Below are 18,348 nucleotides of genomic sequence, written 5' to 3' on the forward strand. Positions count from 1 at the left end.
AAAAATGTTTTCATTTGACGCCCCATTGAAGTGCATGGCATTATATTTACAAACAATTTTGTTTGTAGAAATCCAAGCAATTCTCCCATATTAACGGCAAGCTGCGCTTTGAGTCACATACAAAATGGAAGGAGATGAGAAATAATTCTCTCATCAGCGCAACCGGCAATGCATGCTAGCATGGGCGCTAGACAGAGACCTTAAATTGATGTACCCAGAGTAGGAGAGTTTATCTTTGTGGCTCTGCTGCACCTTCACCACTCATACAAATAGAATGTGCATAACCACAGTCGTGCATTATGCGTGACTGCATGCTTGATGAAAAGGAAACTCCAAACAACTGAACCGGAAAAGATGCTCTTTAAAGAATTACTATTACCTCATGAGTGTGCCAGTAAAATTTGGAAAATAGCTTCGTAATATTCCATTTGGTGCTTTTAAATTGCCAAGCACTGGGATGAAAAATGCTCCAATCAAAAACACTGCCACGCTTATAACAGCTGGCATGTGCACAAATATGCACTCCATTGCACACGGAAATAGAGGGTCTATGTGGCCAAGGATAATAACAAACTCTGAAAAGTCTCTGTGCTACTGGTGCTTTAGCAGGTTTCTTGCTGATACATTCATTATGTGGGAAGGCAGCGATACCTGCAAAAGTGCTATTGTGCCCTGTTGCACCTGAGGCTGTGCACTAAAAAAACACAACTGTGAGTCAACATCACATCCAATAATACTGCAGCCTCTCACCACTAATTTTCCAAACTAACAACAACATCCTCTTTCAATAGTCCCGAAAAGGAAAAAGAGGCACTGGGCAATAATCCATGTTCTTTTCATCTAGTTGAAACAATACCCTGTATTAGTTTTTTTGCAAATCTCCTATTACAAACGTAATTGCCTTTAACAATGTGTGGAGAGACTGCACACTGTTTCATTCTTGTCAGCCTGGGGATTTTTAATAGAGGAGGAACGGTTATACACTGTATTTCTGTAAGAAAACAGCAGCCATCTGATGGACAGGAAGTGAATTTCAACTTATCTGTCAACAAGGGAAAAAATATATTCCATTTTCCTTCATTTTCTTTTCAATTCAAGTGATTGGTTGTTTTTCAGTATGCATATGCCAATAGACCAGGGCTATTTACTGGCAGTGTAGATGATGCCACAGCAAAATTACTAAACCTTGTTGCTGGGCATCTAGATGGAAAAAGAACACATGCACGCTTAAGCTTTGTGGATTTTCATCTGCGTTCGACTGCATGCAGCCACACATTCTGGCTCGTAGACTGCTGAATATGTCCAATATTGACTTTGGTACTATATGTTGGCTAGTGGACTTTCTCACTTCAAGATCACAGAAGACCCGTGTTAACAGCACACTGTCTGATGCTCGCTTATGCTCCACAGGATCACCCCAGGGACGGGTCCTTTCCCCTTGCTGTTTGTACTGTACACAAATGACTGTCAGAGCACACTTCACTCAAGGTCCATCATTAAGTTTGCCGACGACTCGGTCATAGTCAGCCTCCTGCAGGACAAAGAATCAGACCACTGTCCTGTTCTGGAGAACTTCATCAAATGGTGCGAGGATTTGTACCTGGAGCTTAAAGGCCCACTGAAATGATTTTTTTTTATTTAAACGGGAATAGCAGATCCATTCTATGTGTCATACTTGATCATTTCGCGATATTGCCATATTTTTGCTGAAAGGATTTAGTAGAGAAAATCGACGATAAAGTTCGCAACTTTTGCTCGCTGATAAAAAAAAGCCTTGCCTGTACCGGAAGTAGCGTGACGTCACAGGAGCTAGTATTCCTCACAATTCCCCATTGTTTACAATGGAGCGAGAGAGATTCGGACCGAGAAAGTGATGATTACCCCATTAATTTGAGCGAGGATGAAAGATTCGTAGATGAGGAACGTTACAGTGAAGGACTTGAGAGACAGTGATGGACGTATCTTTTTTCGCTCTGACCGTAACGAATCGTGACCCCAAGAATCGATATTGAATCGAATCGTGGGACACCCAAAGATTCACAGCCTTACTCATACCCTCTCTTCTCAGAGTTTAGACTCTTGCCCTCAGGATGCAGGTACACCCCTAGTAATAGGAAGGCCAAAAAAAACAGATACACAAGATCCTTTGTTCCCTCAGCTGTTGACTTTATAAATGAGCTTCTTAAACAAGCTTAGCTGCTAGGCACAGTCACTTTAGTGGGAAGCGACGTGTGATGATTAGTTTTTATTGTATTACAAATGTTTTTTAGTTTTTAGCTTAATGCATTCAGGATTGTTTGTATGCTGTATGTATTTTATGTATTTGTACCTTGTTTTTACTGTTGTACCTTGTTTTTAATGACTACTGCTGCAAACCAAATTGCCCCTCAGGGACAATAAATATTTTCTAAGTCTAAGTCTAAGGCCCGGGGGCCAAATCCGGCCCGGGAGTGACATCATTCTGGCCCCGTCCATCCACCCAACCATCTTCTTCCGCTTATCCCAGGTCGGGTCGTGGGGGCAGCAGTCTAAGCAGAGAAGCTCGGACTTCCGAGCTCTTCCCAGCCACTTCGTCCAGCTCCTCCTGGGGGATCCCAAGGCGTTCCCAGACATAGTTTCTCCAACCTGTCCTGGGCCTTCCCCATGGTCTCCTCCCAGTCAGACGTGCCCTAAACATCTCCCAGGGGAGGCGTCCGGGAGGCATCCTGACCAGATTCCCGATCCACCTCATATGGCTGCTCTCGATGTGGAAGAGCAGCGGATTTACTTTGAGCTTTTCCCAAATGACAGAGCTTCTCACCCTATCTCTAAGGGAGAGCCCCGCGACAGAGGGAGGAAGCTCCTTTTGGCCACTTGTACGCGTGATCTTTTCCTTTCGGTCATAACCCAAAGCTCAAGACCATAAATGAGGATGGGATTGTACCTGGAGATCGACCGGTAAATCGATACAAGGTCCACATTAATGCAGACACTGCATCGATCTGCCTGTCGATCTCACGATCCACTCTTCCCTCACTCTTGAATAAGACCCCGAAGTCCCTGAACTCCTCCACTTGGGGCAGGATCTCCTTCCCAAACCAAAGATGGCACTCCACTCTTTTACGGGCGAGAACAAAGGAATCGGACTTGATCCATTGAGAGCTAAAGGTCCTGGCCAGATAAAGCCATCAGGACCACATCATCTGCAAAAAGCAGAGATGTAATCCTACATCCACCAAACCGGATCATCTCTAAACCATGACTGCGCCTGAAAATTATGTCCATTAAAGTTATGAACAAAATTGGTTACAAAGTCCAGCCAGAGTCTAACCCTCACTGGAAACGGGTCCGACATACTGCCGGCAATACGGACCAAGCTCTGACACCCATCATACAGGGAACGGACCGCCAACAATCAGACGGTCCAATACCCCATATGCTTTGAGCACTCAGGCACAAGACTTCCCGAGGGACACGGTTGAATGCCTTCTCCAAGTCCACAAAGCTCATGTAGACTGGTTGGGCAAACTCCCCTGCACCCTCAAGGACGCTGCCGAGAGTATAGAGCTGGTCTACAGTTCCACGACCAGGACGAAAACCACAGTGCTCTTCCTGAATCCAAGGTTTGACTATCCTAGGCTGAGGAGTGTGATCCACGATATTTGGAACACACCCTTATGCCAATCCAGAGGCACCGCATCCGATTTCCACGCAATGTTGCAAAGTCTTGTCAACCAAGACAAACCCACAGCATCCAGAGCCTTAAAGGGGAATTGTGCGTTTTTGGAATTTTGGAATCATTATGAAAGACATGACGACAGGTGTATTTTTTTTGTATGCGTTCTAAATAAATACATTTGATCAAAGGTCCGCTTACTATGGAGTCAATGGGAGCAGCACAATTCCGCCTATAATGCTTAAAAAAAAACATCCAAACAATTTGATTAAGGTTTAATATACCTAAAGTAAGTAAATGATAAATGGGTTATACTTGTATAGCGCTTTTCTACCTTCAAGGTACTCAAAGCGCTTTGACAGTATTTCCACATTCACCCATTCACACAGAGATGGAGGGAGCTGCCATGCAAGGCGCTACCAGCACCCATCAGGAGCAAGGGTGAAGTGTCTTGCCCAAGGACACAACAGACGTGACTAGGATGGTAGAAGGTGGGGATTGAACCACAGTAACCAGCAACCTTCCGATTGCTGACACAGCCACTCTACCAACTTTGCCACGCCGTCCCTATATATAAATATATAATGTATGCACGGGCACATTTATAAAAACATTTCATATTTACATATTTTGCTCATTTTAAGCATACGAGGCACATTAATTTAAAAAATGCATCACGACATTAGTTTTTTTGAACAACACCACTTATTTTTTACTTGTTGCAGACTTAATGAGAGCCAACAAACATACTAAAAAGATCACTTACTGTGCAATGTCTGCTGTCATAAGGATGCCGACTGCTTGGATATTCATGCATTCCCATTTAAATGAAGAATGACTCATTATACTCGCAAAAGAAAGCGGGGGTGGAACCAAGCGTCTTTTCGTGTCGTTCTTGCCATTTCCAGGTCAAAATTGGCTATCAAAGTGTACCAACTTGTCAGAATACGACTTCGTTTTTCTACTGTCTAGGTGAGAGGCATGATTTATGATCTACAATAAAGTTTTTACGAGCAAGGAAGCAGCTCATCAGTCGATCATGTCAACATTGGCACTCAAGCTTGCGATCATGGCGTCGCTATAAATAGTTTGTCTGCGCTACCGCTTATAATAACAATATCACCAACACTTGGTTGATATTCAATTCATGAAATGTAAATGGAGTATTGGTGGCGGTTTTTGAATGTTTTTTATTGGCATTTATGGGCGGAATAGATGATCTCCCATTTGCTCCGCTGTAAGCGGACTTTTATTAACGTTTATTTACAAGTTAGAATGCATTAAAAAAAAAACTATTTTGTCATGTCTTTTATAATGAATGTAAACGATAGGCAAAATTCCTAAAAAAAGTGCAGTTCCCCTTTAAGGAACTCTGGTCGGATCTGCCACAGAGGAGCTTTTTAACTACCTTGGCAACTTCAGCCCAAGAAATAGGAGAGCCCACTACAGATTCCCCAAACACTGCTTCCTCGTAGGAAGACACGTAGGTGGGATTGAGGAGGTCTTCGAAGTATTTCATCCACCGATCCACAACATCCTGAGTCAAGGTCAGCAGCACACCATGCTCACCATACACCAGTGTTGACAGTGCACTGCTTCCCTCTCCTGAGGCGGCAGATGGTGGTCCAGAATTCCTTCGGAGCCGTCCAGAAGTCGTTTTCCATGGCTTCCCCAAACTCCTCCCATGTCCGAGTTTTTGCTTTTGTGACCGCCAAAGCTGCGTGCCGCTTGGCCTGTTGGTACATGTCCGCTGCCAGTGGACACCAGCGGGTTCCTGGGACCCCCAAGGCAGGAATTACCGCCACGACAGGCATCAACCATCTTGTGGCCACAGCTCCGATCGACCGCCTTGACAATAGAGGTACGGAACATTGTCTACTCGGACTCAATGTCCAGCGCCTCCCTCGTGACATGTTCAAAGTTCTTCCGGAGGGGGGAATTAAAACTCTCTCTGATGGAAGATTCTGCCAGACGTTCCCAGCTGTTATTTATTAATTTTTTTTTGGCATAAAAAAATACATGTGTTCTTACGGACTGTATCCCTGCAGACTGTATTGATATATATTGACATATAATGTAGGAACCAGAAATAATAATAACAGAAAGAAAAAACCCTTTTGTGCGAATGAGTGTGAATGAGTGTAAATGGGGGAGGAAGTTTTTTTGGGTTGGTGCACTAATTATAAGTGTATCTTGTGTTTTTTATGTTGATTTAATACAAATAAAAAATAAATAAAACAACTTTTTTTTTTTTTTAGTTTCTTGTGCGGCCCGGTGCCAATCGGTCCACAGACCTGTACCGGGCCACGGCCCGGTGGTTGGGGACCACTGCAGTAGAGCACTCCTGTAACTCTCACAAAATAAATAGACCAACATTTCTTCTGTAGAGAACGGGTTTTCCGGAATATACAAAATAAGACTAATAGAGAGGAGTCCGGTCCTCAAGTCCTTATCTTTCTGGAAATATCACCCTTAAAACAATTTAGTTGAATATCCAATAGAACAAGGTTTTCTTTTCAATTATGTGAATGCCATTTAATTAATGTACATGTACATTATTTCAAATGTACAGTAAATGCATGCTTGTGTGCAGGGATATTATTTTCATTTGATGATTGGTGTCTCTAATATACAAGAAGGCTATCCTTTTCTCTTTCCTTCCTTTATGCTGCTCTAAGTTGGTGAGAAACAAAAACTGACACATTACATAAAAGGCTGAGGGTAAAAAGTCATTATATAGGTGGTTGTTATGGACGTGTACATCTGCAGCTCTAACCTTGGGTTTCATCACCATTAGACGCTACCTGTTGGACTGTAACTGCAGATGTAAACTGCTGGTGCAGCTATTTGAGGACATCTGCAGGCAATAATCAGAGGTTTTTCATATCCGCAAGACTGGGCCATCTTGCTAAAAGGGTTATGAGCAAAAATTAGGCATGTTTTTAAACAGAGAAAGGACAGCGTTCATTGAATACAAATGTAATTATATATTTAAGAGTAGTGGTCCCCAACCTTTTTGTAACTGTGGACCGGTCAACGCTTGAAAATTTGTCCCACGGACCGGGGTGGGGGGGGTTGGTATTTTTTTATTATCATTATTTATTATTTTTGTCATAAAAAAATACAATCATGTGTGCTTACGGACTGTATCCCTGCAGACTGTATTGATCTATATTGATATATAATGTAGGAACCAGAAATATTAATAACAGAAAGAAACAACCCTTTTGTGCGATTGAGTGTGAATGACTGTAAATGGGGGAGGGAGTTTTTTGGGTTGGTGCACTAATTGTAAATGTATCTTGTGTTTTTTATGTTGATTTAATAAAAAAAATAAAATAGATATATATTTATTTATTTATTTTTTATTTCTTGTGCGGCCCGGTACCAATCGATCCACGGACCGATACCGGGCCGTGGCCCGGTGGTTGTGGACCACTGGTTAGGAGGACAAAAGACGTGCGTGAAATTAAAAAAAAAAAATGGTATTTTAGTTTTTTTAAATATCTGGATGTTATGAACTCCAGGTTTAATGCCAGTGTTATATTAAGCAGAACAATGTCGCCCAGGGTTCTGTGAAGTCTGCATGGATGTAGCTCAATTAATCAATGAATAGTTTGCCCTTTATTCGTTTTTAGCAAAGCTTTGTAAAATAATTGAAGCCAGCAAACCAAAAAAATTATTCTTTACAATTAATTCTACTGATGCACCACTCTTACAAACCCTGCTAATTTCTCTGGAAAAAAAGGGTTGCTAATGTTCTTAAATCATGCGTTGGAATCAAAACAGAAACAGAGCAAGCTATACTTCCACATTTTACGTGTATCATTCCCTCCAGAACTTGGTGGGCTTTTTTTGTGATTGTTGCGACCTAAAATACATGAATTTGGAGCAGATTTTTCAGAATGTTGCGGCAGAAAATGTGATTTCAATTTTTTTTTAACACCATTGAATCAGCATATCATTTTATGGATTTGTTATCACTGTTCGAAGTGTTACTTGTAACCTCAACCTCAAAAACCATATATTTTCAATAAAAATTGGAAAACAAACACTGTAACGATATTCTACTCATTTTATACAACATAGACTTAAAGTAAACACTAGATGGCAGTAAAAGAACTCAGATCTCATTGTCAAATGATTCTACTCTTTTAATTATTTATAACTAACAATAGTAATAATCAAATTTAATTACAGAAAAAAAAACACCAATGTTGCCTAAATGTTGTCTGCTTTGTCGTCGACAAGCTGCAAACATTCTCTGTGTATGTTGTTTATGCTGAATAAGTGTTGGTCCAACTTAAACTTTCATTGATGTTTTAACACATTTACCCCCGCACATTATGAGCATTTGTGAACTTTTGAAAGCGATCAAAAGCCTTAATTTTTGTTGGTAAATGACAGACAATGAGAACTTATCATCACACATCAACACCTCTAACATGTAAATGCTGCCTCTTTGCTATGTCAGCATTGCAAATTGAAATCTGTCCTTAATTGCCTTAATAACAACAAGTATATACTGTAGATACATGAGTCTTAAATGAGGATGCCGGTGTTGTTGCTAAATGTTTATACACGACAGTACCCAGAAGGCTTACCACTGGAACCGGAAGTACGTTTTAGCTACTCTCAGTACAATAATGGTGTTGTTTGAGGAATAAAGAGTCTACACAAGACACAAACACCAGTATTGATTAGACAGTTGACGAGTGTGTTGACTGCAAAAAAAATATAAGATAAAAAGACTAGATTTTATGAAAAAGTATTAAAAACTAATGAAATTAACTAGCTGCATGGACAGATAATTTTACCGGATAAGACACCATAAATTAAGATTTGTACATCTAGTAATTAGCAGGACTTTTAAGATATAAATAAATATTTTATTTGAAAACATGCATTATTCAACTTGCAATTCCTAAATCATTATTTCTTAAAATGTTGCAGAATCTTTCAACAAAATTTTCTATGTGAGGGAAAATCAAAATATCTTATTTGAATAGTTTTTCTTTTAAATTTTAAATAAAGAATACAAAAAATATAAATATTAATGCTAAATTTAAGATTAGTCAATGACTAAAAATAGTTAAATATCTCTTAAAACTAGGGAAATATTTGGATATACAATTCTAAATGTTGGCAAGTGGCAAATCATTTGCAGTGTTTAAGCAGAGCTCAGAGACTAATTTGATTGGCCAAAACGTGCAGGGAAGTTGAGGGCATTGGACAAAATCGATAGGCCGCCAATAATTCGCAAGGAATTGAGTGAAATCCTGGGTCTTATATCTTCTTTTGTTTGCCTCACCAGTACTCAAAGCCTTTTCCTGATCTCATGTCACAAATCAAAACTTCAGTCCACAAACAAGAGCAGCTGTGCTCAACATTGGAAAGGAAGAATTCTGAAGGTCCCTTACTATGGTTTGATAGAGAACAATGTTGCGTAGAATTCTAAGCAACTAAAACAAATATATTTCTTGTTTTTATTATTTTACAGTAGTTTTATAATAATTACCAAAGGGTTCAGATGTTGTATAATATGTCTTTGAACATTGATCATTTTTAATGTGTGTTGCAGTAGAAAGCAGTAACCCAAGCATGGATCGTGACAAATGGATCCATATGTTCTTATCAGCCAAAATGCCTGCAGGCATTAGGCACAGGTTAATCTCTAAAAAAGGCCCCTGAGATGCAGAGCACAGTCCATCTTGAATCTCTGGCCTTGACTCAGGAACACACGGCTCCACAACCCATTACATTTAATCTCAACAAACTGCGAGACATTTTCTTCCCCAAGACAAGATATTGCCAATCTCCTGCCCCAAGAGTACTGCTTATATTAAAACTGATACGAAAGAACTGACTTAATCAAAACCAACAAAGTATATGTAGCTTCCAGGTCTGACTTGGCACTATAGATGTACACCAATAGAAGCACACAGCCCCATTTTCTTACAAATTCTACTGCAACTCAAATCCTCAGATGCCACCTACTACCTTATCTTACGTACGATTCAGGAACTCGAGGGTGGCAGTGGGCTGATTCCCAACATCCCCTGCATATAGTCCATAATTACACATGCAAAATGTAATCCTGATCAGCTCCAGCAGCCTTTCCAATCTGTTTACATAATCACATTGCGACAAGGACTTCATCAATGACACAGCGGCCATTGGATTACTTGATGTACAGAGAAACTGTTTTCCAGCAATTCGTCACTGCGTGCTATAGACTTAAATAAACAAAATTGCTATGGAAAAAAGTGTAAAACATTACTTATTGCAGCAGATGGGCCATTTTCAACAAACTGATGTTTAGAATTGATGTTCCATATTTTGCTGTCTGCTTTTCAATATGCTAGAAACATGTTTTGCCTTCTCTTCTATTTCCCATCAAGTCCCTGCTGTGTGTGTTCTCCACGGACTGGAAAGGGAAAACGTTCAAAAAGTGATGCATCTTTTAAAAGTTCAAACATTTGCCGACAACATAGATATTACCGTGTCTGCACAGTGTCCTGCTGCCTCTAACAACAACTCAACAAGAAAAACGATCTCGATTTTTCCAGTTTGGAATAAAAAGAGGCAATGTCGTGCACTTCTGGGCTGCAACCAGTAGATGTGCTGTTGATTCAGTACGTAGTAAACACCAGGTTGGAAATTATTGTTGCCACTAACGGCAAATCTTTCGACCATTTTCTTTTTCACTCTGCCCGATAATGAATTGTGTTAAAAGCAGGCATAAGGCACATAGCTATGCTGCTATCAACTTCGCAGTCAAATCGTTGGACATTAAACCACCCACCGTTGGAAGGAGGTGAGTTAAGTACCTGCTTAGAGTATAAACCGATTGTATTCGTCATGTCTTCTTTAAATATTAGTGAAAGATTCCTGTGTGCAGACAAATAATTTTTAAAGGGTAAGAGATAACTAATTACGGATGTTACTTCAGCTGCTTCCTGGTGTGACGTGTCTATAAACAGCTGGCCGTGTTTTGGTCTCGCACATCGTCTGCACACAGTAGGGTTGTACGGTATACCGGTATTAGTGTAGTACCGCTATACTAAGGAATCATATTCGCTACTATACCGCCTCTGAAAATTACCGGTCCACCACCGGCCTCCCGTGCCCCCGTCGTCGTCACGTCGTAACATTGCTGGTTTACGAGCAGACGAGCATGTTCGGCAGCGCACAACCACGGAGTACTTACAAGCAGACACAGTGTGTAGACAGAAAAGGGAGAATTGATGCATTTTGGCTTAAAAACTAACGATAAAGGTGAAGTTATAACACTGAAACGCTCACCGGAAGGGGTGCCTTAAGACATGGCTAGCTAGCTAGCGGCTAGCAGTGTTGTTGCGACTTCTAAATCACTAATCCTCGCCTCCATGGTAACAAATAAAGTTAGTTTCTTACAAGTATCATCCCTGCAGGACGAGGAATAGCTAAACATGCTTCACTACACACCGTAGCTCACCGGCATCAAAATGTGAACAAACGCCATTGGTGGATCTACACCTAACATCCACTGTAATGATATCAAGTACAGTAGTGTATTTTGTCGATACTACTATGATCACGTCGATATTTTTTGGCATCACAACATCTTCTTTCGTTTTTTTATGTATTTATATTATGTTTATAAACTCAGGAAATATGTCCCTGGACACATGAGGACTTTGAATATGACCAATGTATGATCCTGTAACTACTTGGTATCGGATTGATACCCAATTTGTGGCGTCATCCAAAACTAATGTAAAGTATAAAACAACAGAAGAAGTGTAGATGGAACATGTTAAAAGAGAAAGTAAGCAGATATTAACAGTAAATGAACATGTAGATTATTAATACATTTTCTACCACTGGTCCTTAATAATTTTGACAAAATAATAGTATGATAAATGACACAATATGTTACTGCATATGTCAGCAGCTAAATTAGGAGCCTTTGTTTGTTTACTTACTAATAAAAGACAAGTTGTCTTGTATGTTCACTATTTTATTTAAGGACAAAATTGCAATAATAAACATATGTTTAATGTACCCTAAGATTTTTTGTTAAAATAAAGCCAATAATGCAATTTTTTGTGTTCCCCTTAGAAAAGTATCAAAATATTAAGTGTTGGGATGATGTTTTCGACATGGGCAACGTGAGGTTCATCAGAGGCCGCCATACTACTGCGCGTCTCTGGCAGGCCGAATCATGTCATCATTACAAGTGAGACTCTCCGGAAATTTGATACGCCGTGCGCCTGGCAGCATAACCTTAACCTGACAGTGTAGCTCTCCGCTTGCAAAGGTAACGATCCTTCAGCAGTTTCACATACAGAAGCCTTGTTACGACTTCTAGGTCCTCTGTTTAGTCAAGTTGGAAGTCTTCTTGGTGCTGCACCAGACCCCAAGACTTCACTAAATAATCCGATCTCTATCGTGTGTTTGTTTATCATGTATACTGTATTTAGACTTTTTTTGAAGTGGAAAAAGTCACAAATAAGATCTGTTTTGTTTACATCAATGAAAGACTGTATTCCTTCTCTAAGTATCTTTAACTTTGGAGGAATCCCCTTAAAGTGACTAGATCTACATCTAGTGACGTTACTGACATCCTGTGAGCAGTCAGTATTCAGTATTACATATAATCACGTATTGCGTCATTTCAGGTTTTTGAACATACTTTGTGTAGCTGCGTTGTGTAGCTAATGTATTATTCTTTCTCTAGACTATTATTAATCTACTCGATAAATTCATGTCCATATCTGGTAAATTTCTGCTCTAACGCTGTACACAGAAATTTAAAAAATATACGTTCTTCATTGTGGGGTATTGTGTGAAGAATTTTGAGGACAAAAATGGATTGTTCCATTTTGGTATAAGGCTGTAACATAAAAAGTGAAGCGCTGTGAATACTTTCCGGATGCACTGCATGTCAGGAAAGTTGCCCAATGAAATTATTTGCTTTATTTATATGTTTTTGTCGTACAGCTTGTGATCTATCCATCCATCCATCCATCTTCTTCCGCTTATCTGAGGTTAGGTCGCGGGGGCAGCAGCCTAAGCAGGGAAACCCTGACTTCCCTCTCCCCAGCCACTTCGTCCAGCTCTTCCCGGGGGATCCCGAGGCGTTCCCAGGCCAGCCGGGAGACATTGTCTTCCCAACGTGTCCTGGGTCTTCCCCGTGGCCTCCAACCGGTCGGACGTGCCCTAAACACCTCCCTAGGGAGGCGTTCGGGTGGCATCCTGACCAGATGCCCGAACCACCTCATCTGGCTCCTCTCGATGTGGAGGAGCAGCGGCTTTACTTTGAGCTCCCCCGGATGGCAGAGCTTCTCACCCTATCTCTAAGGGAGAGCCCCGCCACCCGGCGGAGGAAACTCATTACGGCCGCTTGTACCCGTGATCTTGTCCTTTCGGTCATAACCCACAGCTCACGACCATAGGTGAGGATGGGAACGTAGATCTACCGGTAAATTGAGAGTTTTGCCTTCCGGCTCAGCTCCTTCTTCACCACAACGGATCGATACAGCGTCCGCATTACTGAAGACGCCGCACCGATCCGCCTGTCGATCTCACGATCCACTCTTCCCTCACTCGTGAACAAGACTCCGAGGTACTTGAATTCCTCCACTTGGGGCAGGGTCTCCTCCGCAACCCGGAGATGGCACTCCACTCTTTTCCGGGCGAGAACCATGGACTCGGACTTGGAGGTGCTGATTCTCATCCCAGTCGCTTCACACTCAGCTGCGAACTGATCCAGCGAGAGCTGAAGATCCTGGCCAGATGAAGCCATCAGGACCACATCATCTGCAAAAAGCAGAGACCTAATCCTGCAGCCACCAAACCAGATCCCCTCAACGCCTTGACTGCGCCTAGAAATTCTGTCCATAAAAGTTATGAACAGAATCGGTGACAAAGGGAAGCCTTGGCGGAGTCCAACCCTCACTGGAAACTTGTCCGACTTACTGCCGGCAATGCGGACCAAACTCTGGCACTGATCATACAGGGAGCGGACTGCCACAATCAGACAGTCCGATACCCCATACTCTCTGAGCACTCCCCACAGGACTTCCCGGGGGACACGGTCGAATGCCTTCTCCAAGTCCATAAAACACATGTAGACTGGTTGGGCAAACTCCCATGCACCCCCAAGGACCCTGCCGAGAGTATAGAGCTAGTCCACAGTTCCACGACCAGGACGAAAACCACACTGTTCCTCCTGAATCCGAGGTTCGACTATCCGGCGTAGCCTCCTCTCCAGCACAACTGAATAGACCTTACCGGGAAGGCTGAGGAGTGTGATCCCACGATAGTTAGAACACACCCTCCGGTTCCCCTTCTTGAAGAGAGGAACCACCACCCCGGTCTGCCAATCCAGAGGTACCGCCCCCGATGTCCATGCGATGCTGCAGAGTCTTGTCAACCAAGACAGCCCCACAGCATCCAGAGCCTTAAGGAACTCCGGGCAGAACTCATCCACCCCCGGGGCCTTGCCACCGAGTAGCTTTTTAACTACCTCAGCAACCTCAGCCCCAGAAATAGGAGAGCCCACCACAGATTCCCCAGGCACTGCTTCCTCATAGGAAGACGTGTTGGTGGGATTGAGGAGGTCTTCGAAGTATTCCCTCCACCGATCCACAACATCCGCAGTCGAGGTCAGCAGAACACCATCCTCACCATACACGGTGTTGATAGTGAACTGCTTCCCCTTCCTGAGGTGGCGGATGGTGGTCCAGAATCGCTTCGAAGTCGTCGGGAAGTCGTTTTCCATGGCTTCCCCGAACTCCTCCCATGTCCGAGTTTTTGCCTCCGCGACCGCCGAAGCCGCACACCGCTTGGCCTGTCGGTACCTGTCCGCTGCCTCAAGAGTCCTATGAGCCAACAGAACCCGATAGGACTCCTTCTTTTCAGCTTGACGGCATCCCTCACCGCCGGTGTCCACCAACAGGTTCTAGGATTACCGCCACGACAGGCACCAACTACCTTGCGGCCACAGCTCCAATCAGCCGCCTCGACAATAGAGGCCATTCGGTTTCAATGTCCAGCACCTCCCTCGTGACATGTTCAAAGTTCTTCCGGAGGTGGGAATTGAAACTCTCTCTGACAGGAGACTCTGCCAGACGTTCCCAGCAAACCCTCACAATGCGTTCGGGCCTGCCAGGTCTGTCCGGCATCCTCCCCCACCATCGCAGCCAACTCACCACCAGGTGGTGATCGGTAGAAAGCTCCGCCCCTCTCTTCACCCGAGTGTCCAAAACATGAGGCCGCAAATCCGACGACACAACTACAAAGTCGATCATGGAACTGCGGCCTAGGGTGTCCTGGTGCCAAGTGCACATATGGACACCCTTATGTTTGAACATGGTGTTCGTTATGGACAATCTGTGACGGGCACAAAAGTCCAATAACAAAACACCGCTCGGGTTCAGATCCGGGCAGCCATTCTTCCCAATCACGCCTCTCCAGGTTTCACTGTCGCTGCCAACATGAGCGTTGAAGTCCCCCAGTAGAACGAGGGAATCACCCGGGGGAGCACTCTCAAGTACTCCCTCGAGTGAATCCAAAAAGGGTGGGTACTCTGAGCTGCGGTTTGGCGCGTAAGCGCAAACCACAGTCAGGACCCGTTCCCCCACCCGAAGGCGGAGGGAAGCTACCCTCTCGTCCACCGGGTTGAACTCCAACATGCAGGCTCTGAGCCGGGGGGCAACAAGAATTGCCACCCCAGCCCGTCGCCTCTCACTGCCCGCAACGCCAGAGTGGAAGAGAGTCCAGCCCCTCTCGAGAGAGCTGGTTCCAGAGCCCTTGCTGTGCGTCGAAGTGAGTCCGACTATGTCTAGCCGGAACTTCTCCACCTCGCGCACTAGCTCAGGCTCCTTCCCCCCCAGCGAGGTGACGTTCCACGTCCCAAGAGCTAGCTTCCCTAGCCGAGGATCGGACCGCCAAGTGTCCTGTCTTCGGCTGCCGCCCAGCTCACATCGCACCCGACCTCTATGCTTGTGATCTGATGACAAAAATACCAATGTGAACGCTATACCAAGCGTCTATTTTTATTTTTGCTTGGAACCAGAGCACTGAACCACAAGTGTGAATGCAGCCTAAGAATGGCCCGACTCTTCACAAAAATAAAAATATCTGTATTTTCAATAAGACAGACCTCGAAAAATATCCATAAAAAAATAGCAGTACATCAATTAATTTGTTATGACCTATTATCAATAAAGGATATCTATTCAAATGCCAAGCAGTCAGTTATAAACCAAAGTAGGTACATTTATTGTGGTAGAGTGGGATCAAAAATTTATTTAATTTATTTTGCTTGAAATTGTGTAACATGTCCCCTTTAGCCGGCATCCAAGTTGAGCTGATTCTCCATCCAGCCAATCATTTTCTATACCGCTTGTCCTCATTTTTTCACTGCAAAGTCACGCCACGATCAAGAAAGGTGCAAACGTTTCTCAGACAGGGTCCTACAGTATGTGGGCTGAATGGAGCTTCTTTGCCATTGAGTATGTTAAATGGCAGTTATACGTGGTGTCCCCATGACAACCAGTTACATTATGTCCGGTGGAAAATTACATTTAAAAAAAAGGTATAGTGTCAAAAAAGTCACTCTGGTTGTTTTTTTTCATCAGCATGACAATGAGTTGTATTTTGCTTAATGTATGTAATGTGCTTTTGTTGTCTGTTGTGGTGAAAAATACAACAGTCTACCTTTATCTTTAATTCTAAGGAACTCATTTTGACTGATTTGTTTCGGGAATGTATGAGGAGAAAGAACACTGCATCACTCGCAGTGTTTCTTTCCCAGAAAAAATGACACGGAGAAGAGAAATGAGTCATACTGTAGTATATAACCGAGTATACTGTATGTCCAACCGTGTGAACGGTGGTAACTAACACCTGTTCTTTGCTCCTGCCACCTGTCTGGCTCGACTTGGCCACACAATGTTTCTCTTCCTCTGCATCACCACTTGGCCTTTTCTGTACCGATTGTTGGCTGGCTGACTCCCTAATAAGTAAGAGAACGAGGACAATTGGCAGTGGCTCTCCCTGGGTTTGACATTGCCATGTGGGTGGCGATAAAACAGCACCGTGCCCCCCGACTCTGCTCCACTCTTGGCTTTTCCACTCGGTGGGCACTGCTACTCTGCATGCAGCACATTCCATCCACCCCCAATCGACAAGACATGAGAATTACTCAGAGGGGCCAACAATCTGCATGGAAATTGAAATCTGCGGCAAGCCATACTCAACAGTTCAACAGCACACATACACCCGCGGTGCAACAAGGCATCAACTTTGGCAGGAAAACATTCAAGTGGACTATGGAACGGCATTTGAATTGTAAATTGAGATTTCTGACAATGTGGCTGACATTAAAGGGGATAAATGCACTTTTGAAAGAAAGTGCTTCAGACTCCATAATGATTATTTTAACTGGGGGAAAAAAAGCATTCATGCAAGGCTTACCTCATCAGTCAGTGAATATTCCTAACTTGAATACTAACAAGTCCACCTTGCACCTGCCTGCAGTAAAAATTACGGTATTACTTTAGTATGGGGAACATATTCTAAGTAACAAAGACTTAATTTAGAGTTATTTGGACACTAGGAGAACATATAAGGGTTAGGGTTATGGTTACTAATAAGCAATAATTCTGAGGTTATTGAGGGAAGATTCTTAGTTAATGGCTTACTGGTTGTATAATAAGGCCATGCATAATAAGGCATTAATAAGTACTTAATAATGACTAATTAAGAGCCAATATGTTACTAATTTGCATGTTAATAAGCAACTAATTAATGGTGAATATGTGTTCCCCATACTAAAGTGTTACCAAAATTACTAAATGACACACAACTGATTCCTGGAGGTCCCCACATTAAAAGCTCAACCTAGAAAAAAACTGAAACCCATAGTCTTTAAGTTCCACAATTTAGTAGTCGGCCTACTAATCAAAGCAGCTCACGTCGGCTATTAAGAGAAGCTCCTCCAAGAATATTTATTGCCAGGCTCCCTCAAAGCCTGCATTGAGCGCCAAACTCCATCCAGTTGAGGCTATTTTGCGCACGCATGTACAATGCATTTTTTTGTTTGTTTGTTTTTTGTTTGTTTTTTTTTGCACACTGCAACGCGTCTTACCTTCCACACAGGTGAGCATGAGTGAAAAGAAGAGATTCCAAAAAAAAATCCCCGTCCTAATCCTCATCGTGGCGGTTTGAGCTCGGCCACACTCAACGCATTCCCGCACCTCCACGGATCCTTGGTAGCATCCTCGCCTGTAAATCCGCGTCATCGTCACAACTAGGTGGAAATAATCCCTAACCTATTTTCCCCTTTCTCGCGTTAAAAGGCAGGCGGAGGAGTGAGCGAGTGTGGAATTTAGCAGAGGACCGACGCGAGGGCTGGATCATGTCTGCTGAGAGGAGCGTCAAGTGCGCGCGTCTCGGGGCTCATGGCGCGCTCTGCACGGCCCCCGGTGCTCCACATGCTCCGGTTCCCCCTCCACAAAAAGCGGTGCAGCCTACACTATTTGAATGCTGCCTTTATCGATCTGCACTTGTCAGGCGAGCAGAGAGAGAGAGAGAGAGAGAGGGAGATAGAGAGAGAGAGAGAGGAAGGGATGAGAAGGAGGGAGGAGTAAACGTCCTGTGAAAGTATGATGTGCGCCCAACAAATCATGAAGTGGACGTGG

The 18,348-nt window shown here is 43.2% G+C and overlaps 1 protein-coding gene across 2 annotated transcripts in view; it reads right to left on the bottom strand.

Annotated features, from left to right (window-relative positions):
* LOC133660203 (CUB and sushi domain-containing protein 3-like) overlaps window positions 1–18,126 on the bottom strand; it is a 616,484-nt gene extending 598,358 nt beyond the window's left edge. For both annotated transcript variants that reach the window (XM_062063483.1, XM_062063482.1), the window contains exon 1: window positions 17,796–18,126. In XM_062063483.1, the coding sequence (XP_061919467.1) occupies window positions 17,796–17,949 (154 nt within the window). In that variant the 5' untranslated portion in view covers window positions 17,950–18,126. The remainder of the gene's footprint in view (window positions 1–17,795) is intronic.
* Between the last annotated feature and the right edge of the window lie 222 nt (window positions 18,127–18,348).

The sequence above is a fragment of the Entelurus aequoreus genome, linkage group LG11 (genome assembly GCF_033978785.1).
Source record: "Entelurus aequoreus isolate RoL-2023_Sb linkage group LG11, RoL_Eaeq_v1.1, whole genome shotgun sequence".
Lineage (NCBI taxonomy): Eukaryota > Metazoa > Chordata > Actinopteri > Syngnathiformes > Syngnathidae > Entelurus > Entelurus aequoreus.